This window comes from Leuresthes tenuis, unplaced genomic scaffold, assembly GCF_036924035.1.
Source record: "Leuresthes tenuis unplaced genomic scaffold, fLeuTen1.0.hap1 SCAF_13, whole genome shotgun sequence".
Lineage (NCBI taxonomy): Eukaryota > Metazoa > Chordata > Actinopteri > Atheriniformes > Atherinopsidae > Leuresthes > Leuresthes tenuis.
In genome coordinates, this window is record NW_027325367.1 from 18,801,013 (window position 1) to 18,826,676 (window position 25,664).

At 44.6% G+C, this 25,664-nt stretch overlaps 1 protein-coding gene across 1 annotated transcript in view; it reads right to left on the reverse strand.

Annotated features, from left to right (window-relative positions):
* The window catches only part of ches1 (checkpoint suppressor 1), a 59,304-nt gene that overhangs the window by 1,967 nt on the left and 31,673 nt on the right, over positions 1-25,664 (reverse strand). Inside the window, exons 3-6 of the mRNA XM_072362428.1 lie at positions 16,918-17,069; positions 9,447-9,505; positions 2,098-2,206; positions 132-603 (exon numbers count right to left, since the gene is read on the reverse strand). Of these exons, the coding sequence (XP_072218529.1) occupies positions 132-603; positions 2,098-2,206; positions 9,447-9,505; positions 16,918-17,069 (792 nt within the window). The remainder of the gene's footprint in view (positions 1-131; positions 604-2,097; positions 2,207-9,446; positions 9,506-16,917; positions 17,070-25,664) is intronic.

Sequence of the window (25,664 nt, forward strand, 5' to 3'; positions counted from 1 at the left end):
GTTGCAATGTGTGTGCGCCTTGCATGACCGTGTGTTTGTTCTATGTGTGTGTCTTAGTTTCTCAGGGCCTCTTTCTGCTCCTTCTGGCCCTTGGCGGTGCGGTTTGTTATGTTGTTGAGGCAGGCTCTCACCCCCGCCAGGTGGAGCAGCGACCCCGCCGCCTCCTTCATCTCCTCGTCGTCGCTCTCCGGCGGCTTCTCCACCGCGCGCCGCTTCTTCAGCGGCAGCGTGTCGCTAATCCCCCTCGCTCGGTTTTTGGTCCAGGGCAAACTGCTGCCCGGCAGAGTCCCGGCTCCCGCCCCCGAGCTACGTCTCTGTCCGCGCAGGGGCTGCTGGGAAATATAGGTAGCGGCGGCAGTGGCGATGTGAGAATCCAGCGGGATCTCCCGGGGCTCCGGTTTGACGTCTGACTGGATCTCCACGGCGATGATGTCGTCGTCGTCCAGAGGGGAGGAGGAGTCGGCGACCTGGGAGGAGCTCAGCCTGCTCGGGGACTTGGCGGTGCTGTATGTGTGGTCGTCCTGGAGGTCCTCGCCGCACGGCGGTGGAGAGTAGCAGGATGGGCTGTCCTGTCCTCGGGTTAGATAATCTCCCAGGGATGATCTGCAGGAAGGACACAGAGCGGGAGAGAATACCGTTACTCCTGCTGTCAGCCAGGTGGCGTCAGCCGCAGCCTCACACACAAAGTTCCGCTGATAACTTCTAACCTTCAAACTGCCACTTGGGCCTCATGTGTGCGTCTCTGTGGTCGGATGTAAACCTTTGTATTCAGGCTGGGTGTAAATCGATTAATCAAATTTGTACTTTAAAATCGATATTTTTCTCTTTAAACATCCACATCAGCTGTATATATATAAGAGGCCCATTTTATCTGCCAAAATGTGATGTTTGATCAGTTTTTGCAACGGCATTCAACCTGACCAGTTAAAATGTGTTTTTTCCAAAGAGGGGGTGGCACTCTCATTTCTATTCTGAATTGAGTTTAAAGGGGCACTGTGTCACAGTTCGGAGCGTTTTCTTTTCAGAGTGGAGAAAGATTACATCTTCTGAATTAGGACATCTTGTAAAGTTTGCTGAAAAGTGTTGTTTACTGTCTTTTCACTTAAGATTCACTTCAGACTGTTTATTCCAAAAGCTAAAACAACTTCACTAATTGAAATGACTTTGTTAAAAATGTCTTTGGCCCGTGCTGTTTTTGAGTTTTTATTCCCAGGCCTTGCCTTGTATCTCCAGAAAGACTCAGCCTCTGCCTTTAGAAATGAGCAGACGCATCGCCGGATTGTCACCTGCACACGTATCAATCGAGGCGGCACACAATGAGCCGGTCTGATTCTCTGCAATCTTGTTAAACTTGCTCAGGACAAGCGGAACCCTGAAAACTCCAGAGTCAGAGCACCGCAGGGCTGTCTTCCCCATTCAGCCACTGTCCATCATACAGTGCATCAGCTTCTGCATTTACTGCATCACATATTTAGCTCTATTAGGCAGGGGAGTACTTTCTGTGTAAAGCATTAAAGGGACAGGGGGGGGGGGCTTCATCAGTGTGCCCTCTCCCCTCAGACAGTCTCTCCTTCAGAAAGAGAGGGTTATCTTATTAATATCTTATAATAAAAAAAAACAAGCACCCCTTCCACTGATCAAATATTCACTGCATACCTTTAGTGAGCCTTTGGGTATGTTTAATTCATTATGCAGTGCAGACCATCATACTCTTATGCTCTTGTGATGGATGTACATGTCCATGCATGCTGCAAAATGTTCTTTGAATCATGAGGCCTCTCCCTCTAATAAACCTTTTTGTGTGTGAGAGACCGTTATATAAACACACCTGGATCAAATGTTCCACGCAGCGGGGAGCGTGTGAACGCCTCTGACTTTTCAACACAATAAAGATGTAATTATGTAAACTATCAGTGGAAAGTTTTGGTGCTGCATCTGTTTTGTGTGTGTGTGTGTGTGTGTGTGTGTGTGTGTTTTTCTTCTTTCTAAGGGTGTAGGTGTGTCTGTGAGCGTCTGAGAGGGAACGTGTTTGTGCAAGGGAAACCCAGGTTGACATTAATTACATGGTTGAGGGCAACGGGGCCGAAGTTTACCAACCTTATGGCCGAGGTTCTGCTCCCCACGGGGCTTACAGGCAGAGGTCTGATAACAGGGAAGAGGGCCTGGCTCCTGACACGGGCGCCATTTTGGATCACACCACGTGGAACTAGAAGAAAACGTAGCAGACACAGCAAGTTGAGCAAGAGGTTGAGGCATCAGTCACGAGCAAAACAACACATATCAGTTTGTCAGCAGGGGGGGGGAGGGAGGTAAGAGAGACAGAGGGGAGTGCCTCCCTAACTTGACCGGACCTCGATAAGACGGCGGGAGCGGCTCGATGAGAATTCACCGACCATCTGAGGAGGCCAACAGGGCAATATTGATGAGCAAGGCGAGGTTAAATTGAGCGGGAAAGCGTCATAAATGAGTTAAGGCGGCTGTGATTCATTCAATTACCAACGACCGCTGGGCTCGGCTAAATCCAGCCTGCCTGATGCTGTGGGCTGAACAGCAGCCGCTGGACCCTTAAGGGGGATCCTGCAGATTTTACTAATTGAAGAGACACAATGTTTTGTTCAGAACTTAGTCAAAAAATAACTCATTTAGTGTATTTTCATGGCATGGACTACGGAAACGTACACAATCATAAACATACAGGTGTGTTTTCACTTCTTAGACATATGGCTGTCATCTATTCACCTAAAAATAAGACAATAAAGCAATAAAATGGTCAGAGATGTCTGTGAAAATGTACCAAAGCCTAAGCTGGGAGATTTAAATGAAGACTGCGACTTACAGTTACTTCAATCTAACCTCAAATGTCCGGCTTGATCTGACCAGCCTGGCAAAACCTCAAGATATCCATTTAACAAAGACATAAAACTGATTAATGCAGCCGATGCTCGGTAGAAGCCGCGGCTAGGAAATGTGTTTGCAGCATTTTTGCTTAAAACTTTCTCATTAAATAATTATGAAAGCAAACAGTCATTGAATTCATGCAAATCAGGTAATTAGGGGCTCTGATTTGATCATTTGTTGTGATCAACATCCGAACAAGTTGGTTTTTTTTAATGTCCTAAAGTACTTGACCGACTATTCAAGCTGTGTTTAAAGGCATGAGTTTCTTCTACCTCCATCAGTGGTACTTAACTTAAATATGTACTGAAGAGTTCGAAAGACCTTAAGTTGAGCTCCCACATCAGACCGGAGGCAGAAAAGAGACCAGAAGAACAGTAAAATGTTCCCCAGGGCAGTGGGCTTCATAAAAGAGGGAGACGTTTTAAACAAATGTCTGTTGCGTGACTCCTCCAGCAGTCAGTAAGCAGGCAAAAAGAGCCTTGGTCAGGGAGGAGGACGTGTACCAAACGGATGTAGCTCATTTTAAAAGGAAAGGAAAAACCTCGCAGGACTTTATACAGATAAAACAAAATGCCTTAATACTCCAATTTTGTGCCCACTTGGAGTTTACCTAACATCTATTAAATCCCTAATAAATCCCATGATTAAAAAGCATCACAAAGACTGAAATCTGTGTGTTAAATGTGTTAAAGCCAACCATTTCAACAAGAGATCCAGCAATAGAGCCGATTTAATAATGCTAGATCTGAGTAGGAAACCGCCTATAATGGAATAGTAAAAGGACATTTTATGTAAATATTAACATCACTTGAGTGAATATATGTTAAGAAGCACAACAAATTGACTGGCCAAAGTGATGAATAAGTCCACCTCAAATTTAACCAGGAAGACACTGACACCAGCTGATGTGGTCACCGTGCTGAAGGATAACGCAAATAAGGCCAAAAACAGAGAGGTCATTGAGGAAAATCCCACAGATACGGTGCACAAATACACCTATCGGAGACACAACACACAGCCAGGATGATGGAGCTGCTTTGTAGCAAATCCCTGTATATCCTTGTGAGGCCCACTTGGCTAGACTCGAAAATCTATAGGGACAGTTGGACCTCAGAGTTTACACACCTGAAGCAATCTATCTGCTGGTTGAATCAATTGGTTACAGCAATTTTATTTTTAAGATTTTATATATATACAAATATATATACACATATATATGTGCAGTGATATACGGGAAGATTGAAAACTTCTCTTTAGAAAACTCAATATGGGGAAAAAGCCAGCTTGTTAGCTTAGCTTAGCAAGATGAACAGAAACAGGTGAAACAGAGCACCGTTCACTGAACTTCTTTTTTAAACTTTAGGACAAAACTAAATCAGCTAGTTCCCCGTCTTTTGTTTCTTTATGCAAAGCTAAGCTAACTGGCTGCTTCTAACTCAGCAAATTACTGAGTCAGCACATTCCCTAAAAATGTAAATGACTCTTTTTTTCGTCATTAAAATTGAGGTTGTGGACTATGAAATAAAAGAGTTTAAGAATTACACTGCTAATCATTTATTTGAACCAAATGGGGGGAAAAAAGCTGGGCCTGTTTGTTTCTAAACCGTGTCTCAGAGTAAAAAAAAAAAGTCAATTCAAGAAGAAAGTCAGAATCTCCCAATAAATACAAATTTAAGTTTTTGTTATATGTGCAGTCAAACATTAGCCTTTATCAGGGCTCCTTTTCTTTAAAAGAGAGTTAAATGAGAAGATTGGTGCTTTTCTTCTGAACATATTTAAATATGCGGATGAAGCTATCTGCTTAGTTTAGCTAGGCATGAAGAACAGAAACAGGTTTTTCTTTGATTATTTTGCATGGACTAAATCAACAAAATGAAACACATTCTTTATTGAGCTTTTTCTTAACTTTTGGCCAGTAAAAAGACAGAGAGAGAGACAGAAATTGTTTGTTCCCGCTCTTTTTTCTCTTTATGCTGAGCTAGCTAACTAGCTGCTTCTAACTCACAGTGAGATACTGAGTAAGCACACCTGTGAAAATGTCAAAGCACTTGCTTGACATTTCTAAATTAATTCTTATTTTGTCCTTCCAAATGATGTTTGGGACTAAGAAAATAAATGATCAATGTTCAAGAGTTACACCGCTATCGTTGAAAAAAAAAAAGTTAATTCTAAAATAATGGTTCCGTTTACAGTGTTCAGGTGGTTCACTTCCTGGTTTTAAACAAAAAGTGCCACCTTAAAAAAAACCCAAAGAAGCTAGAACTGAAGCAAAGATTCAAAAACCTCCAAATAAAAAACTGCCACTTTCAGATTTTTCTGTGAAGTCACCTTCTTTCCACTGATGTCCTACTACTGCTAAGGACTGAACTGTGGCAGAGCAGAGCAGCGGGAATGTCTACGTAGTTTCTAAGATTGTAGCACTGCAACTCTTCTGAATGTGAATGAGGAGAGAAGAGTGCAACTGAGCCAAAAGCTCCCATTTTTCAAGGCTGACTGCTCACCGCAGTCATCTCAGTGCACTAAAACAGCTGTCATTTTCATCTCTGGGGTCAGTTTGTGTTTGGCAAATGATGACCCGCTGTTTGCCTGTGTCTGCCGCAGAAGCATTTGTTAAGGTGCAAATCCCAACACTCATGTACCACGGCATCGCAGCTAAAGCTTCGTTTTATGTTAAATCACAGCCCAAACATCACAGTTTTGATTGATGTCATGGGGAGAAAGTTAATTTGCCCTAGGAGCCACAAGCTCATTAAAACATACAAGTTGTCATGGCGAGGCCCCACAGAACACAGTCGCGTGCATTCGCTTCGTTTTGTACCGCACGAACGCGAGATGAATTATGACAGAGTTGTTTGTGGTTTTGTCATGGTAAGTGTGTTTTGTAGGTTTTTCCCTGGCCAGCTGTGTCCACAGTAATCTTATTGACTGCAGTTAGCGTGGCTCTGCCCCTGATATCTCCAGCTCTGCTCTCCATAACCTTATAAGTAAGTCCCTGCACAGAGTCTCTTTTGTAATCTTGATCACTTGCTGCATGGTTCTGTGTGTGTTTGTGTGTGTGTGGGCAGTGCATTAGGCCTCCCCGGGTTGACATGCACCCACCCCTCCTTCCCCACCTCTCACTCCAGAGTCGGGCTTTTGGGTTGCCATAGCAACCATTCCACATGCCACAGAGTGGTAGATCATGCATCAGAAGAGAAAGTGATAGAGAGAAAAAGCGAGAAAGGAAATACCAGACTCTGTCTGAAATGGCCTCTCATAGCTCAGCGACACACTCCCGACCACTGTTTACCCTCAACACACACACACACACACACGCGTGCACACGCACAGTTCTCCAGTATAAGCGCAGGCATCTCCCCCCTTCATCATTTTACTTTGCTGTTTGAATTTCTCTGTAAACCTTTCTCTTTCCTCCTTGAATTCAATCCGCTTGTTGATTTTTTCCCCCCTCTCTGTATTGATCTCGCTGTCATTCTATGTATAGTGGTGACTCACATCTCCAACTGAGCGTGCATGCTGTCTCTGCAGGTAAAAAGCCTGGGACATATGCTGTGGAGATGAGGTGGCACACTAAACTGAGAAAGACCAGGCGGCGCTCCTAAAGTACCGCTCCATCTCAGACGGAGATTTTACAAGCTCAAAGCTTTTAACAAACAAATAAACAAACAAAAAAAAGGGAACTTTCCACTTCAGATGGGAACAGACATAAGAAAAATAGAAAAAGAAAAAAAAAGGAAGATTTGACAGGAGAAGTTGTCTAACTGCATGTATGTCTTTTTCCTGGAGAGAAAATATCCCCCAGACTGTCTTTTTCCTACGTGTGGTCAGTTGCTCTGCTTTCTCTGTCTGCTTCCTGCATCTTCGCCTGCTGCCCGTTTCCCTGCCCGACTGCCTGTTTTCCAGGACAAGCAAACCAAAAAAAAGTGAGCCCCCCCCCCACCATTCCCTTCCCAACTCGCCTCTCTTTCCTCCCCTCTCCACACTGGTCCACCTCTGCTCTCCAGCTAAATGAGTTCCACATGGCCCTGCAGGCTGCAGTTTCCACATGGCCAGCAGAGGAGCGCAGCTCACAGGCTCCGAGTGCAAACAAACAGTCGCTCAGCTCAAGCACACACACACACACACACACAGAGTCCAAAGGTTCAGAGGTCACCACCGGCAGACCTTGAGAATGCAACTGTTTGAAAGTGGCCTCTCGCTCAGTCAAAACACCTCCTCCCTGTCTTTTTAGCCTGCTTGGCTGCTGTGTGTTAAACAGAGAACAGAGTCTGAGGGCAGGACGCATACTAATGCTGTCTGACTGGCTGCCTGACTGACGGCTGGATTGCTGGTGGGATGAAGTTGCTGGCAGTTTAACTGGACGACTAACTGGCTTGTCTATCTGACACTTTAAGAGGCTGGCTGACTGACATTTGGCATTACTCGCAGAGGACAAAGTAAAAGCAGCACTTGATCACAGTAAATTAACGAGCCTTTTTAACAGGCGACGCACTTTAACCTTCCCACCTTTTCTTGGCACGCATTCGAAACAAACTTGAGAAAGATGATGTGTGCTCCTTAAACGCGTAGTAACATATTGCTTGTTCGCTCCATCATGCTAACACCTGCCAGAAAAACAGGAAACAGGCGCAGCGGTTTATTAAAACCTGTGCAAACATCATCTAAATACAGCACACCAGGCAAAAGCAGACTTTGTTGAATTCTAACAAGCTTGAAAGTCAAATGTTGGTCTGAGCACCTTTGTTCTTTAACACAGCCTGAACCCTCTTAGAGAAGCTTTCTTGTCATTTCAGTCTTCAGGAATCATTCTCCAGGCTTCTTAAAGGACATTCTACAGCTGTCCTTTGGATGTTGGCTGTGAAAATTACATTTTTGTCATTTATCGCAGCTGCAACTGAAGACATGGGAACAAATCAGGCGTCTTTGTGACAGGCTGCTAATAAGTGCCTAGAGAGAGATCTAAAACGTTTTGTCAGGTTCTCTGTTACTCTTCCACACAACACTGGCTCATCCCTTGAGTTGGGTGGCTTTTTATGCTCGACTGACCCACAGGTCAGTGATGGCTGGGGAAACAAACCAAAACACACATTCCTCAGGCGGTCGTGTACAAGGACTGCACTGAAAATGAGTGAAAAAGCAGCAAACGTCCAAAGAAAAACTTTAAGACCTTCAGAGAGCCTGGAGAAGCGTTGCTTAAGACCACTTCAAAAGATTACAAAGAAGTCTCGCTCCTCAGGGGCAAAGTATGACCAGATGAAGGGTGGCTCCATACCTCTGAACAGCATTGTAAAGCAGTATATATGAATATATATCAGACAAGGCAACGTTTTTGGCCTAAATGCTAAAAAAGATCCCTCAGTCCCAGCAGGGCAAACTGAGTGGTGAACCGCTGGGCTTGTAGCGGTGGGGTTGAGATGAGAACTCAGAGAGAGTCACTGTCCTTGTGTTTCCTCTGAGCTGCTGCTGGGTGACAGGTGGAGGCAGGTTTCAGCCCACATCGGCTTAGAGCAGAGCACCTCTGAAAGCTCTGGGAATGGGAGGTGGAAGTAATAACTGAGAGCACTAACAGCACCCTCCTCCAGCCTCGCTACCCCCAACTCTTTTCCTTTTCTTTGCCTCTGGCTCTCTGTCACAACTTTCTTTCTCCCAGCTGCCTCCGAATGTCACATCTGACCACACTTGCGCTCTCCTTAAGATAAAAAAAAACTAAACAAATTTTCCCTCTGCCTCCTTGTCACACATGTGCGCTCTGAGTCAGCCTCCCTGACTTGTCTCCTTATCTTTGTGTCCATCTGTCCGGCTGCTCAGACACATCACCCAGACTGTGCCAGTCTAGAGGGAGTCCAGGTTTTCAGGCACTCTCTCCAACCCCCCGGCTTCTTGACCATTACTACTCCATTATCAGCGCCGATGGAGAGCTCGCCGCAGACGCCTAATGTATCCATTTCCCCCTCCATTTAGGGCTCTGCGGCCCAGCGAGCTCCCGGAGTGCTCCCTGATTGGGATTGAATGTCCATTTAAACTATCGTCCGGCCACCAGGGAGGACGTCGGTGGGAAGAAGAGGAGAGAAGAGGAATAATGGGAAATATGAGGAAAAGGAAGTGAGACCATAGATATGTTGTGAAGAATGAGGAGAGGAAGTGATGGGATTGCTCCCAAATCTCTGCTTTGAAGCTCAGATTTTCTTCTCCTGTCCTTCCTTTTCTCTCTCTCTCTCTCTCTCTCTCTCTGTCTTGTTGTGTCTCAATCCCTTCTTTAAAGAAAAAAAGAAAACAAACTTTCAAGTACGCCTCTGTAGAAAAAAAGCATTCCCTCCTTTGGCGGCGAGCCAAGTGTCAGAACTCGGTACTCTGTATTCTCAAGGTGCGCTTCTAAAAAGAGGGATTTGGAATTGAGATGATTGGAGTTGGCACATACGTAGAGTGTGGAGGGAGGGTGGGTGGGGGTGGGGGTTGGGGGGGGGGGGGGCAGAGAGAAAGAAAAAGAGAAAGAAAGAAAGAAAGAAAGAGTCGCACAGAGTACAAGACTTGCGGAGGTGAAACTGTACCTTGTAGGAGAACTCCTCCGTTCTTTCTGAAGAGGGGACTCCCCGACCACAATGGAGGACTAGAAAAGAAAGAAGCAGAAGAAGAAGAAGCAGGAGGGGTGGGGTGGGGGGTGGGGAGGGAGGGGAGGAGAACGAGAGAAAGAGAAAAAAAAAACTGGTCAATCATTTGATCACGTTGCAGCAGCCAACCAGCCCTGCCGGCTTCATCACGAGGCAGATAGCGAAGCAGGAATTTGAGCCCATAAGCCAATGCTTCTGATTATAGTGATTAGAATCCCGGGTGTCCCACTGTTGCCATTATTCCCTGTGATTACCTCGGAGAATTACAGCCTCCACGCTGTAGTCCATGGGGGTAATTTCTCATGACAACCCCACACCTCCCTCCACTGGCCCATTCACACACAACCCTCATCAATGAGCGTGCGTTTCACACACTTTAAGACAGATGTGCATACGGTGCGACACGTTAAAACACGGCTGTGTCAGCATGCTGCCAAGACACACACGCACGCAGCCATAGCTTTCTACACTTGTGGGGACTCTCAAGTGACATGAAGCAGTCTCCATCCTCTAAACCTTAAGTCAAAGTCTTGATGCTCCAGTTGCCGATAACACTTGCGCGGTCCAGCTTTTTGGTTTTTGGGGCCTACAAAGCTGTCGAAGCCCCCCCAACACCACCACAGATAGACACCTCACACACTCACAGAGGAACACACAAAGCCAGAGACTCACTTTAAGTGATCATTGCACCACTAATGAGGGAGGTAATGACATGCATTTCTCACATAGACGGAGATATCCTCACTCACACATCCGCTCACGCAAGAACACAATAGGCACAGTTCTGCTGCTGGAGCCATAATTCTAAAAGAGAGGGAGAAAGATGGAAGGATATGGATGGAGGGAGGGAAAAAAAGAGAAAGAGGCTGTAAGAGCTTTTCCAGGTTGAGTGGTCTTTAGCTCTCCATTAAACTGACTGCACTTTTTTTTTTCCTCCCCCTTTTGTAGTCAGACAGGCTGTTCTCCAACACAGTGTGTGACAGCATGGATAGGGCTCGGTCATACTTTACACACACGCACACACACGCACACACACACACAAACAGAGGAGAAAACACCTGGAGTCCCACTTGTTTCCACTCATCAGCAGAGCTTCCTTTGTGAAAGCAGGTTGTGTTTTATGTTGCTCTGAAGCTGCTGATTGAGAGGATTTTGATGTCTGCGCTTGTGATGCGGCTCTCCCCACGCCAGATGCAGGGGAGAGATGGACACACACACACACGCACGCACGCACACAAGCACACGTGCACACGCACGCACACGCACACACACACACACACACGGCAAAAGCAAAGCGAAAGCAAGCGAGCGCAAATTTCAGCCCTGAGCCACCTGCTGTTGCCATGGAGAGTTGCCACATTGCGTTGCCACGGCGATAACATATTTTTCCTGCGCTAACAGCCTGTCTGTTTTCCCTGCCACCCCACCCCCACCCATCTCATCCCCCCCCCCCTCACTCCTTCTTTCCGTCTCTCAACAAATGGCTTTGCAATGCGACAGCACCTGACTTATACTGGACGTGTTGCCATGGCGGCGTTCCCGTTGCTAAGGCAACCCTGTGCATTAAATGTTGTGGGCGAGGGGGATAAACCCATAGCAGACGTTTGCTCCATCACTCCTCTCCCGCAGTCAACATCTTCCTCCGTCCCTTTTCTCCGAGGGAGGGAAGGGGAGGAGGAGGAAAAAAACAAAAGAGAAAGAGGGATGGCGAGAGCTCCTCCTCATCACCCCCCTTGAGACACACCTCCTTCCATCCATTCTTCCCTCCCCTCTTCCTCTCATCCAGATGCTGATGGGGTGTGAAGGAATGCACCACGGAGCTGACCTCCTACCCAGCATGCTCTGTCTCTTTCTCCCTATCACCCATTTGGAAATGCATACGTTGGAAACACACACACACACACACACACACACTTGCAGACACGCATCCTGGAGCTCAAGCTGCACGTGGGGGTCGACCAGTGTGGCGTGAGTTATTATAGCCCATGAAAAAGCGAGAGGTGTGAGCGACACACAGCAGAGGACAAAGAAGCGCTCCTTCTGTAAACTCCCCTCCACCAGCACTCCTCGTCCTCCCCTTTCCTTTCCTCTGCCACTTCCTTCCTATCTACCTCCATCACTCGTTCATTCTCTGCGTTCAACTGCTGGAGATGGTCCTTGACCTTAACATAATAGACATGCTGTGCAGCCATTCACAGTCATTACACTCCATACAAAATATTCTTGAGCGTGAGGGCTCTTGAGAGAGAGCTCATGTTATATTGATTGGACTTGAGCTCCAGGATACACCTGAAGTGAACTGCAAACACCTCATTCGAACACAGACATTACGGGTGTTTCTACTTTCCACAACTAAGTCTTTCAGGCGTTCAGCTGTAACACATGATCTGTACCTCCTTGTGGAGGCTTCTTTTGTCACGCTGACGGCTCGATGTCGTTAAAAGGCTGAATTAATATCAAAGGTAAAGGCAGGACTCTATTGTTTTCTGCCAAAGAGTTCGACTTTGTTGTCTTTTAAGTGAAAGAAAAAGCAGTTGCAAAGTTCTGCTCACAGCTCCACGCTGTTGAAGAAGTTCCCGACTCAGATTTTCCCTCTAAATTGAAGACCGAATGGTTTCAGAACCGCATGTGTTGAGAGAAGCGTTTGGAAAAGACAATGTGAATAAGGCGAACATCTACTGCTGATCATGGTGAAATCAAAGGAATGGAATCTCGAAACTCCTGTTGATACGATTATATCGTATCGCCGATTTACGTCAATATCGCGATAAACTGACAGTGTGAAGTTTGTTTGGCTGTAACTGCACAGTAAAAATCTCATGTCTTGACAGTCCAAGTATTCTAAACTAATCTAAGAATTCTCAGACAAGTGTTTTGTTTTTCCTGTATCAGGATTCTAAATGGAAACTGAAATGACCTTTATATGAGTAAAAAAGAATCAATTTAGCCATTAGAAACTGCTTTGTGGACGCAGCAACAAAGCATTTCCTAAAGAGCCACCCGTCATATTGTGCGTTCAAGCACACCTTGAATTACTCGACTGGTTTTCTACCCTCAAAGCAGCCGGTGGCTTCCAAAAATGTAAGGATACACTCACAAAAGGAAAAAAAAAAAAGACTTAAAAGTGCCTGTATTATGTTGAGAGCAGATAAAATAACCTTTTCAGAAAGCTCTCACAATCAAGGACGAAACGACAAACTGTGGAGGACTGAAAAAAAAAAAAAGGTTTGCATAAATCGGTCCATTGCATTAAAAAGTTTGTCGTTAAGCTGCTCGTTTGATGTGGAAGTGTACTTGAGGCCACCTATTCCCTTGTGCTTATAACATTCTTATCACATTTTTTGGGGGGGGGGGGTTGTTTCATGTGCAGTTAAGTTTTGAGATTTGGGGCATTCGTTGCCTCCGTGACAAAAAAACCCAAAACAAAACACGTACTTGAGCCTCGCTCTTGGAAATGTCTGCAGTTCAGCACATATTTAACCAGACAATGCCTCATTTACCTCTGCCAAGGAGGTTATGTGGTTGGTGTCGGTTTGTCTGTTTGTTTGTTAGCAGGATTACTCAACGAGCTTCAAACAGCGGGGGCACGATTCAAGTTTCAAGTGATTAACTTCTGAAGCTGTTCTGGTTCTAGATTTGAATCCACAAATTCAGCCCTGGTTGAGGTGCGTAGTCTTGTACTGCTAGTTTACGTGTCAAAAAACCTCCATATCTCCATAACCCCCCCCCAATCTCTTTTATTTCTCTATATAAAAAGAAAGAACTCAACAATATGCATGATCTCCTGGTGACTTTCCACCATGATATCTACTATATTTGTTCAAATTCTTTACCCGTATGCACCAAGTCTTATAATCTTCTCTTTTTTCTGGCAGTGTGAGTTTTCCCACATACCCTGGGCCACAAATCTACACTTCGGTAGACCACAGCGACATCAGTGAAGGATTGCTCTTGATGACAGACCTGACGCCAATTCCGTTTGCTGAATCAGTCGGGAAAAAATGTCTCCGAGGTCGAGAGAGCGGACGCTACGCTACAAAACGAAAAGACGAGCTAGGCGGTCGTCTCCGTCAGCAGATTGTCGGCTTTTAATGTGAGGGCCGTCGATATTCTGAGGACCGATTTATTTTCTGCGTTCATACGTGTTTCAGGCATTCTTTTTCATTGCTGAAAAAGAAAAAAACGTCAAGGAAAAAAATTCTAAGCAATTACCTTTTTTTTTTTTTTTTAATTTATTTGTAAAGTGGAAAAAAAAACGAGATGCCATCATTAACAGAACTTTGTTTCTAATACATCTACAACCTCTAACATCAATTTTGAGGTACAGCGAGGTAATTTGAGATTTTTTGTGCTCTCTGGCTCCCCCTATGGTTGTGGGATGCAACACCACTGTCATGAAAACAAACCTTCATGCGAGCCCTGCACATGCACAGCCGCACATACGGATTTGTTGTCGTGTTAAAGAGGCCACAAAGACACCACAAAAAAGCCCACAAAAATGTCACCGTGCAGCAAGACGGTGTGGTGCTGGGCTGGAAACCAAAGTATCTCAAACCCCGGACGCTCTTGGGCAGTTTCAGGCCCGGGGGTGTGCATTAACAAAGGTCATTGCACGACAAAACAAGCCAGAAGCACATAGTTTTAAGGTTCACATGCTGCTTTAGTGTTGCTTTCAGTCTAACTTCATATATTATTCAATTTCTGAACAGGAAACTCAACCAAATGAGTTGCAATTTAGTCGAATGAAATCTAATTGGGATATTTGAACTGAAAATTTCAGAACTATTAACAAAAAATATAATTGTCTAGATTAAGCGAAGGGTGGAGTAGTTCCATGGGGATATTGATTAGTTTGAACTTTTACCCTGTTAATCTGTAATGTCTACATTTATTAAATTAATTGACAAATGGAAAGTTACTGAACTAGAATATCTCCACTGAGGTTGCAGCTTTAATATTTCTTGCTTTTCTATTGATTTTTTTTTAGAACAATGGCCTTCATTTCTTTGAGTTTGGGACTTTCTGCCAGAGGAAAGCAGGCACTAAAAAACCTCTCCTGATGTGATGGGAACCTGCGAAGGACATTTTATAGATCAAATGACTATATACTGTAAGTGAAGTGCATGCAGCGTGTACGCAAACGCACACAGTGCAGGTGCTGCATCACCAGGGACCCCCAGGTCCACCTTAACCAAGAAACGTGCTCACCTAGTCCCGTTTTTCCAGTCTGTGTGCGTGTCACAATGCAAATAACAGGCCTTGCCTCTCCCTGCCTCCCCCCTCCAACCTCCCTTGTGTTCCGAATCCAGCCTCCAATTTGTTCCACTTCCCCATACCTCATTGTTCAAAATGACACTTTTACATTTTATGGTGAACCAATTATTCTGTCTTACACAGTCCGCTGGCTCTGCGAGCCAACCTGCCCGGATCAGCTGGGGAGAGGGGTGGAGGGCTGCTGCTGCTGCCGATGCTGGGGCGTTCGGACAGAGGATGAGAGGGAGAGAAGAGGCTGAAGGAAGTAAAAAGAAAGAGGAGAAAAAAAACAAACAACTCATGGTAGTGCTCTCTGACGTATCCACAGGGGTGGATGGAAGGGCAGGATACTGAGAAGTTAGCAGGGGTGGGGGGGGGGGAGAGATCAGGAAGCGTGGAAGAGAAACAACACAGGTGGACTGTGGAGAGGCGTGTGGACAGCGAGAGGCTGGAGAATAAAGTGAATGTAGACAAAGAAGGATTTAATTGAATGATGAAGTGATGGTGAGAGTAGAACGAAGGAGGGGGTACGGTGGATAAATCACAGCAGGGATGAATAAAGATGATGAAGTGGACGGTACCCTGCTAGAGGCAATGTATGGGGGGGGGGCAGAAGAGGAAAGAAAGGAGCGGAACAGGAGGCGTGCTAGAAGCTGGAGGAGAGGCAGAGCGGAGGGGGGGTGGGGGTGATGGAGCGAACTCGTGGAGAAAGAGAGGGAAAAAGAAAAAAAAAGGTGCTTTCTATTCTTTTTTTTTTTTTTACCTGCGATGCGCCTCAGGGGGAGGGAGATAGGAGGAGGGGCGGGAGTGTTGTTGCATGAAAACAGTGTGCGAAAAGATTTAAGGAGAGGATGGAGGAGGTCAGCTCCAAACGCCTGCAGCGAGTGGGTGCAGAGCGAGTGACAGATGGGGAGAGGATAGAGAGTGGAGTGGATGAGTGTACGCTGTAGGTTTTATGTTATAATTGGATATTGGCACGGGAGTCCTCATTTGATTGGTTTTCTTTTGATTCTTGAAGATCCACTTACATGTGATAAATACTAAAAGGACCTTTTAACAGAATGATTTATCCTGGGAGATTTTATTTCTCCTATTTTTTTTTCCGTCGGAAAAAAGTGAAACAGAACAGTCCAGCCACTTAGAGCAATTAAGGGTCAACGGATGAAACAAATAAAAAAACCTCTCTTAAATGCGCAAACTTGCTTCAACTCTCTTCCATCGGCTGTTCCCGTCTGAACTTACGTAGCAGAGAAGACGAATCCAAACCCTCAGAGTTGTAATCAGAACTATGCTTCTTTTTTCAAAGTCTTCAGACTGGGGTTTAAATCCCTTCTTTGAACGCTAAACGATTCAGTTATCATTAAAGTGAACAGCTATAGGAATGTTTTGGATGCTCCGTGTTGTCATTTTTACAGTTTTTGGGTCAAAGTCTCGAGTCACTCCTCGTTTTCTTCACATGTTGCAAGGGAAAAATCGTGGAAATAGGTGCAACGACTTTTTAAACCAGACCAAACGTAAGTGGAAGCACAATTTGCAAAACTGACAAGCTTGAAAGTCAATATTCGGTATGAGCAACTTTCTATTTCTTGTCATTTCATCTTTCTGACAGGCTGCAGGAAACAAAGTGCCAAAAGATACCATTTAAACTAGCTTCTTTGCTAAGATGTCTGTTAGACTCAACACTGGTTCATCCCTTGAGTTCGGGGGATTTCTTATTTTTCGTTTTTTGCTCGAGTGATTCATAGTTCCCCTAAAAGATAGTGCCAAACAAAACATTCCTCTCAACAAGGTCAGGTACATAGACTGGACTGAAAATGAGTGAAAAAGCAGCCAGCGGCCAAAGAAAAACCTGTGAAAGACCTTCAGAAAGAACCCTTCCTGGGTGACTATAGCTCATCTTTTAAAGTGCAAGGCCATTTTAAAAGGTTACAAGAAGGTTCTGGCTGCTTGGAAGCAAAATATAAAGCAATGAAGAGAGGAAAGAGAGGTCACACGACCCACTGTGGCGCTGGGGTTTCTATTGAACATTATGAGCGGTTCATTCTGAATTCATAATAGCAAATTAAACAATCCGGTTCATCGATTACGGTGACTACAGCATCAAAAAAAGCAGCTTATTTTTGGCTCCTCGGTCAGTGGATCAGATAGTCCGTCTTACCTGTGGTGAAACGTCTGTGGTAGTGTGGGTGGGGAGGTGGAGGGGGCGGCCAGGCCGGGCGAGTACGGATGATACGGCGTCTTCTTCAGCGCCTGGATCAGGTTGTGCCTATACTCCGGATCTATGGACCACAGGGAGCCTTTGCCTATACTCTGACAGAGGGAAAGGAAGAAGGATCGCAGGAAAGAAGGAAAGAAAAGGAGTGGGAAAGGAAAGACAGATGAGAGAATTGTTAATGGAGGTGCTCCCTGGCCTCGTGAAGCACAGCACAAACACAGCTAAGCACGGTGACCCGAGCCACCGGGTGGAGAGCCCAAACACAAGCTTAGAGTCCGGACATCACTGACCAAACCACCTGTTCACACAGCAACCCTGCGCTCCCACAGAGAGAAGGACCTTGAGAAAAACAACAACCTGTGCATCTACCGACTCAAACACTGTCAGATTACTGCCCCCCACACACAGAAAAACATTCCCATAATCCCAAAACAGATAACACTCCCAGGAATGAGAATTAACACATCATCGCTGCCACCATACTGCGTTTACGATCCTGAGCCTCTCCTTGAAAGAAATAAATAAATAAATAAAAGCGTCTTTCTGATTAAGACATGAGGAAACTCTTGAACTTTTTCCACTCCAGAGGCGATGATGGCATGTATTTTTAGATCAAAGCAGCCTCCCTTTCACCTAATGAAGCCGCCGGCTCCCGATCTGAGTGAAGCCAGTCTATAGATTATAAAGAGAGGTCCCATGAAAACGCACTCCCTGGCTATGCCTCTCACAGCCTCCTCTGTGCTCTCGTATGAACGTGGCAAAATCAGGAGTTTGCGTGCAGCGGAGACCGAGAATGACAGGAGAGGGGGGACGAGTTAGGGGGCCGAACGCCAAGTAAATACAAAAAGTCCTCTGTGATATGATGCAGGTACATGCTACCGGGTGGGAAGATGTCATGACTGCAGAGTTCTGCTTTCTGTTGTTACAAAATGTGTTCTACTGAGAGCAAAATGTCACATAACCCAGAGCGGCACATGCAAACATTCACTGTGGACTTTAAGCCCTTCAGCCCGGCACATTTTGTGACTAAATGTACGAGAAATCCGGGTCACGTTGCTTCCCTTACGCTGTTAGGTTGGTCAAATGCTTCATTGCCATCTTTCACTGCTCCACTGACTACGATGGCAGAGTTGTGAACCAGTTATTACAGAGCAGAGCATGAGGAGTTTTACCGGGAGACAAAAACAAGAATTTGAGATTTCAGTCAGAAAATTAATGAGGTAAAAAAATGGTAAAAAAAAAAAAATTTAAATTAAAAAAAGTGAAAATCTGCAATTAAAATTTTTTAATTTACACGAAAGAAACTAACTTTTTTTTTTTGCATTAATTTCAAGTAAATCTTTATCATTATATAAAAAAAACAACTTTGTTCATATCCAAGGGGAAAAAATGTACAAATGTATTAAGAGAAAGGCAGAGTATTCGCTGATATTCAAGCGGTAAACTCGTGGGAAAACAACCTGGATATTTACGATAAATTTCCGAGACAATAATAACAAGGCTGGATCAAACAGTCACGCCACAAGGTGCATTATTGCTCTAGGAAATGTGATGCATTTAATGGATCGCATACAGTAATAAAATCAAATCCTGCAACTGGATTTAGCTACATGGAAAATACCTGCGAGTTTACGACTAAATATTGAAAAGATGCGATCGCGTCACCGGTTTCACCTCCTTCGATTTTGATTTGATTTTTAGAAAATGTACGCCTGTATTCTCAGAGAATGTTTACATTTCCTTTCTCCACCCCTAGCCAATGTACCGCTTTAACTCCCTCCCAACTTTGGGATTTGTATGACTTTTTTTCAAAATGACAAATGGCAAAAAGGTGAAAAGTTGGCAAGTTTTAAAGCAAAACTTTAAAATAGAATGATCCGCTATAAGTCCTGCTGCAAAGCAACGTTACATGAACGTCGGAGAACTTTTTTGTCCCAGAAATTCCTTGTCGTCGGATGACCCGGTGATTCGGAGTCAAAAACTACGAGCAACCTTGGAAGACTTGGAAGGAGCTAACGGGATGCGTGTGCACTGCTGATTTGTGTCTCCTCCCGTGTGGACCTTTGCATTAGTATGTGAGCCGTGTTGAACGCAGCCCATATGTGCCGTGTGTTGCTCTGTGTGTGTATGCGCATGTGTGTGTAGGTGAATGTGTGCATGGCAAGTTCCCTACGGAGTGTGATATTACCCAGCATGGTCTGCTCCTGGGAGTGCTTCTATTACTGCCAGCGACGCCGCTCCTGGAGAGCATGATATTACACACATATACACTCACTCCCACAGAGGTGACCCCCACTGGGCCCAAATTTCCCCTCGTACCTCCAGCCTGCAAGCGTTTGTGTATATAAATTTTTATATATACACACATATATGTGTGTGTTTGTGTCTGTGTGCCTACTGTCTGCCTGCATGCTAGCTGATTAGATCAATGCTCTCTCCTGAATTTCTGTCTGCTGGGGTCCCTGCCTCTGCCAAGCATCTGCCCCCCCCCCCCCCCTTCCTTATTTGATAGAAAGGCCAATCACATGTTGCATCTCACAGGAAGGGTCCGTAACCTGGGTTATAGCAGTCGCCTTGGCAACAGGCATCATCTACGCATGAAAGTGAGAGACGGGAAAATGAACAAATTCACAAAGTTGGGGGGAAAAAAAACAAACAAACAACAAACAAAAACAACCAATATGTCAAGAGTTTGGATTCCGAGGGATTTCTGCGTGACAGAGTCACAAAAATTCGTTACCTTCGGAAGGAGTGGACCTTTCCTTCTTGACACAGACCTCAAAATATTTGTGGTCTCCAACTCTAGTTTCCTCTCCCCAACCCCTGTTCCCATCTCGTCTCAATCTACTGAGATGCATGCTTTTTAAAAAATAAATTCGCACTTTTAAGCGTCCCGTGAATGTTCTGGAATATAGTCAGTGAGAGGCAAAGGAGCAGGATTGCACACACAGACGAAAAAAATAACAAAAAATGATCCACAGCTCAGAAGGTATGCCCCCTCTTTAAGACAAACCTCATAAAGTATGACACTAAATCTGACAATGCTCCGAAATAGACTTTAAATTCAAGTTAAAGCAGCGCTACCCTTAAAGAGGAAGGGGTTAAGGGTGGAGAACAGCAGGGCTTTTATGCCTCGGACGAATGTACAGGTATTTTCACGATGAAGAAAACATACGTACTGTAACATGCCTGGGGACACGTTATGATATGAGTAAGAGACAAAAGGGGAAGAAAGAGGAGAGAAAAAGTGGTGGTGGTGGTGGGGTGGAGGGCGGAGAGCGTGACAGGGATGATTGTGAGTTGCTAACATCTGTTTCCTGTGTTATATAAGCTGTGGGGGTTGGTCTCTGTTGTAAATGGGAGATATTGAAAAGTCCTGCTGCCACTGACCCCGCTGGTAACTCCACTCTCCTGCTACCGCATTCCAGAGTGCACGGCGATGCTGTCGCTCGCACAGTTACCTGTCACACATCTACGGTGCGCAGCCGGCCCAATTTCAGACCTAATTTTAGAAAAGCAAAGACGGTGGGGGGGAAAAAAAACAAACAGTGCGCTATTGTTTATGCAAACCCACAATTTTTCCACTTTAAATTAAACCAGTTGTTGGAGGTTGTTTTGTTTTTTTTGCAGTTAAAGGGACAGTATCACAGCTTCAGAAAAGACTCTTCCAACAAGTCACATGTTTGATTTGGTGCTTTTCCGAGTTCGCCCGCTCTTAAAACAAAGCCGTTTTGTAGTTTTTACACTTGAACAAACAACATGTTAATCCCTGAACTCTGCATGTGCCTCGAATTATTCTACGTCTGAGCAGCGCTCGACTTTATGCTCAGCTAAGCTAACCAGCTGCTACATATTTAATGGACTGACACGAAAAAGGTATCAGTCCTCTCATCTGACTCTTTCAGTAGACACAACAGCAACTGTTTCTACCCGGCTGGTAACATTGTATATCTGTTATTGTGAACAAGCATTGTACATATATATATATATAAAAAACTAAACCAACAATGACTTCTTTGAGATAATGAGCAAATTTTTGCTCTGCTGTGCCACAGGGGCTCAATTTTTGTCCCAAAAACTATGAAAAACACATCAATAAATTGAACTCTTGAACTATCTAAAATATTTCTTAACGTACTTTTGTATTTTCCTTTTTAAATTCAATCAAATAACACCATTAACTCTGTAAAAACTCGCAAATGCACAAAAAAAAGTATCATTCCTCAGCTGAAAATGGTCCCAAACAAAAAACTCTATTTCGTCTTTAGATATATTTGTGTAAAGTTATTCTTTAAAGAAAGGAAACATTATATTTGTGACTTATTTGAAAGTTTACGGTCTTCAGGTAGAATAAATTAGCTTTGGGACTGAGGGCTATGGAAACTATTTAGATAACTCGCGATCCATCCCAGTAGAGGTGTGTGTAGAATTCCCTCCGTTAGCTCTCCTATAGCAGCAAGTAGCCACATAACAGCACCTATGAGCTAACAGAGCTACAGTACACGGTCGTTCATTCATTCGTCTTAAAGTACTGGTGAAATAAAGACCGATAATGCCTTGTTTAGAGGCTGCATCGTCTTTGCCCCGTTCACTCTGTTATATGGATCGCGAGTTATCTAAATAGCTTCCGAAGGACGCCGACTTTCACCAAACTGCTCTCGGTGAGTAGATGAACGTATTTCATGCCAGAAATAAGGTCTAGGTTTAAAAATACCGGAGTTCCCCTTTAACATGCAGTTGCTCTTGCACCCTCTAGAGGTCCCATAATATTTGAACATATTTAGAGGCCATTGCAACCTGCAAACAAACAATCTGTGGTCTCTTTTGTGAGAGGACGACGACCTCTAATATGTTGCTGCATTCCACATGCCTCACATTGTACTCTACTGAAACTAAAGCTATGTACTTTAATACTTTAATCATACAGAAACCAAAGAGACCGACCCATTTCTACAGTTCATCGTGACTATCACCAGTGGCACCCAAAGGATCACTTTGTTTTCAATTCAGCGCCACAATGAGATTAAAAATAATGGATAAGAACAACATCTCTGCATGAACGCAGCAGTATAAGAGGCTTTACTGTCTGCTACGTTTACATGCGCAACATGACATAACCTATGTCCCCAATCTAAGTATTTTAACATCTAATCTTATGACAGACATCTGTGGGTGGAGAAAGCGTTTTAAGCGTGGTTTTGTTAAAGCTTGACCAAACATCCACCGGGACCGCACAGCGACTAATAATGAAGCAGTTGCCGATGCGGTTGTGATTTAGCAAATGTTTCTGCTTCTGAAGCAGTTGTCGCTTTCACTTTTTCCCTCTGTCCTGCATCAGTGACTACAGTCCCCGTTAACTCAAAGATGAATACAGACCAAACTCTATCAACTTGTCAGCACTTCCTGCCGCTTTTGAAGACTTTTCCAGATTCCAAAAAAAACCCTCTTGTTCAGCTGGACTAAAAATTGATCCCATCTGCTGTAAAGTACATTTAAAGTGTTTTTACAAGCCGCGACTGTATTCCTTCAACCATTTTCTTACATCCCAGTTATCAATGCAACCGTCTTAGAGAGTATTTCTACACCAAATACGCGAGAGGCAGAAACTGGACTGAGCCCAATTTTCCGTTAGCAACTCCCAAAGCCCCTATGATGCGCTGTTGCTTAGCAATTAACTTCAGTAAGGTCATGTGGGTTCCCCTAAGGCTTGTCACAGTGGCATAATTCTTCATACACCTATGAAACTTGTCCAAGAACACTGGAAAGCAACAGTCGTAGAAGTTTAAATTGCACGCCTCAGGCTGAACATATGATAAACCAAGATAACAAAACAGTACAACATGACCTTCCGCGTACCCCCGCCTGGAAGTTTCTTTAAATCAGGCTCTTAATATTGCTGTTGACAGAGCTTCATCTTAGTCTTGGCTATTTAAACCCATACTGACCACTCTTGGAATCAAAATATTACCGGCTGCTATTAGCCAGTTAAAAAAAGAAATGGACGCCTGGCCTACATCAGGTTTTGCTGAGTGGAAATACATCTGACATAACCCAAAAAAAAAAGGCCATCGCGTGAACTGAGAGCTGGACTGGTTCTGTTCAAAGCAATCACCAGAACTTGCTGGAGACTAAAAAGACAGCATGAAGCTAAACATAGAGACGGCGATCCTTCTGGGAATGTACCAAAGCACAGACCTCGTGTCAAGATTTTCCTAAAACACCTCGTCTGTGTGCTCCGTCCCTCGCGACGCACGTGGACTGGATCCACACAGCCAGAACTCTGAATGGGAAGATTTTGGTTGAAGAATGGAAATGGGTTCATTTCTCTCCAGCGCATATGTATTGCTTTCACAGCCCGGAGCAGCGGCAGCAGCTCATAAGAAATTTTCTTTTAGGATAAATAATTAGGTGGATAAATATAGCCTGAAATGGAACTGATACCTTAATCACATTCAAAGCTCTCATGCCCTCTAACAATCAGGTAACAGCTCTTTGATTTGCATTTCTTTGCACATTAAATGTGCTCCGCGTATGGCTCAGAATCTCTGTGCTGACACTGATGTTTCTTTCTACCATTTGATTGCACTCTTTTTGTTTTGTTTTGTATTCGATTACCTTCAAGTCCTTTTTTTCCCCCTTCAATCTCTTATTTGAGTCTTCAGTTATGTTTTGGGTTGTCACGACCATTTATGACGCTCATCAATAACGCCAAATGCCTTCTGAGGGCGGATAAACTGACAGTTCTGCGACAGTTACCTTAGGCGGTAAGTGATACGATTGGAGAGCGGTTTTGTCTTGCTCACAGTAGGGGTCGGTTTCTCGATGTAGAATTCACCTCAGTAACGTCTACAGTGCCTACACAGAGGGCCTCTGACTTTCCATTCTCATTACTTCCGATGGAGAAGAAGGAAAAAGGAGGAGGAAGGAAGGGAGATGGTACCCGGAGGTATGAGACGGACAGCCAGGGCAAAAACGCCGCATTGCGTTGACGTTAAGGTTCGACGGGGCAAGCGTAAGGGACCCCACACCTGGCCAAAGCTTCATACTATTGTTTTCACAGAGCATTTATTCAGCGTCCGGTAGCCGTACTCCGAATAATGAAAACAGAAATAAAGTTAACGTTGAGGCTGCTGCGGTTGCTTAGCATCTCCAACAGCTACCCCATCAACACTGCGGTGTTACAAATTTAAGGGTTATTGCAGCAGCCCTAGTTACAATTATTATGCAATCTAATTTTAGCACAGCTGGATATACGGATGACAATTTCCTTCAAAATAGGATCATTTCAAGACTCCGGAATGACACATTTTCAGCAACACTGCTCTACAGATACTTCTCACTAATTAGGTGCCAATACCAGACCAGGATCATTCCCTATGACTGTTAGCAAGGCAGGTGTTGGAAAACCTACAATCCTGTTGCATTCACAAGTGAACTTCTAGATTTGTGTCTGAATCCTGTTTAAGATGTTGAGTGTTTGGAAAGGCAGGTCGGCGTTGCTGGAATGGTTCAGAAACAACACCTGTTGTTCACCACAGACTGTAAACTAGGCTGGTGAGATTGAGTCATCCGTTTGCGGGGAAAAACACTGATCTGTCAAGATAAACCGTCCCTCTTTTTATTGTGGTCCTCCACGGAAACTCCGACACGGATTGGAAGAGACGTTTAAAAGTGACGCAATGGTGCGGCTCAGTCCTGGCTCCCTGGCTTTGGAAAATCAAACCAGTTCTTAGCTGCTTCTTTAGAAAGACATTTAAAAAAAAAAAACCCTTAGAACTGGCTCTAGTACCAGCATGAACAAGCACTGGCAGCGCCTGGGTCCAAAAGCGGGATCTGTGTTCTGAGAGTGAAAGTGAGGGGCTTTAAGGGCGGAACGTTGCTCTGGGAGATGAAGAGCGAGGTGTTGGTAAAAACTGTGTATGGGTTTCAAACTTCATCAATGATTCTGACTCGCGACTCTCTCCGAAACTTGTTTCTTAGTTTAGTTCTGTCTCAAAAGAATGCTGATAAACCTACTTAGGGAAGAAAAAAAAAATCAAGGATGCTTCTCATCTGAGCAGGCTGGGGTTAAGTTAAGGGTGACACACTCAAGTACAACACCGAGAGACTTCATCTCGAGCCTCAGATTACAAAACTGCCTGTTCTCTCTGCTGTGATTTCATAAGAGGCTGCGAGAGGCATGAATGTGTGCGCGTGTGGGTTTTTTTTTTTTTTCACTGTTACAACATTGATCTTCAGCACTGATCCACAGTCTGAGGGCAACAACACTTGTCATTAAAGCATGTCGTTCAGTGCAGCGAAGAATCCTGTTTGTAAACAAAGCCATGGCAACCGTGGGACTCGCACTCTCTCACGCTCTCCTTCGCAACTTTGAGCTCCCACACGCAAGGCCGACGAAACGCACACACACGCACACGCACGCACACTCCGAGCAGCGAGCTTATTCTGAACTAGTCCCCATCTTGTCATCTGCCTGGATATGACCCAGAAATACAGCCACTGGAACAAATAGGCCACTGTCATATTAATCTCTACCTCTGCAAATTGAGGGAAATATAATTTGGTGACTTCACAGCGAGACACGTTTCCTCGCTTCGCCTCCCGTGTGTGTGTGTGTGTGTGAGTGCGTATATTCGCCTATCCGTTCTAAGCACAGTTTGACCTACCGCTTTAGCAACTCCTCTGTGTCT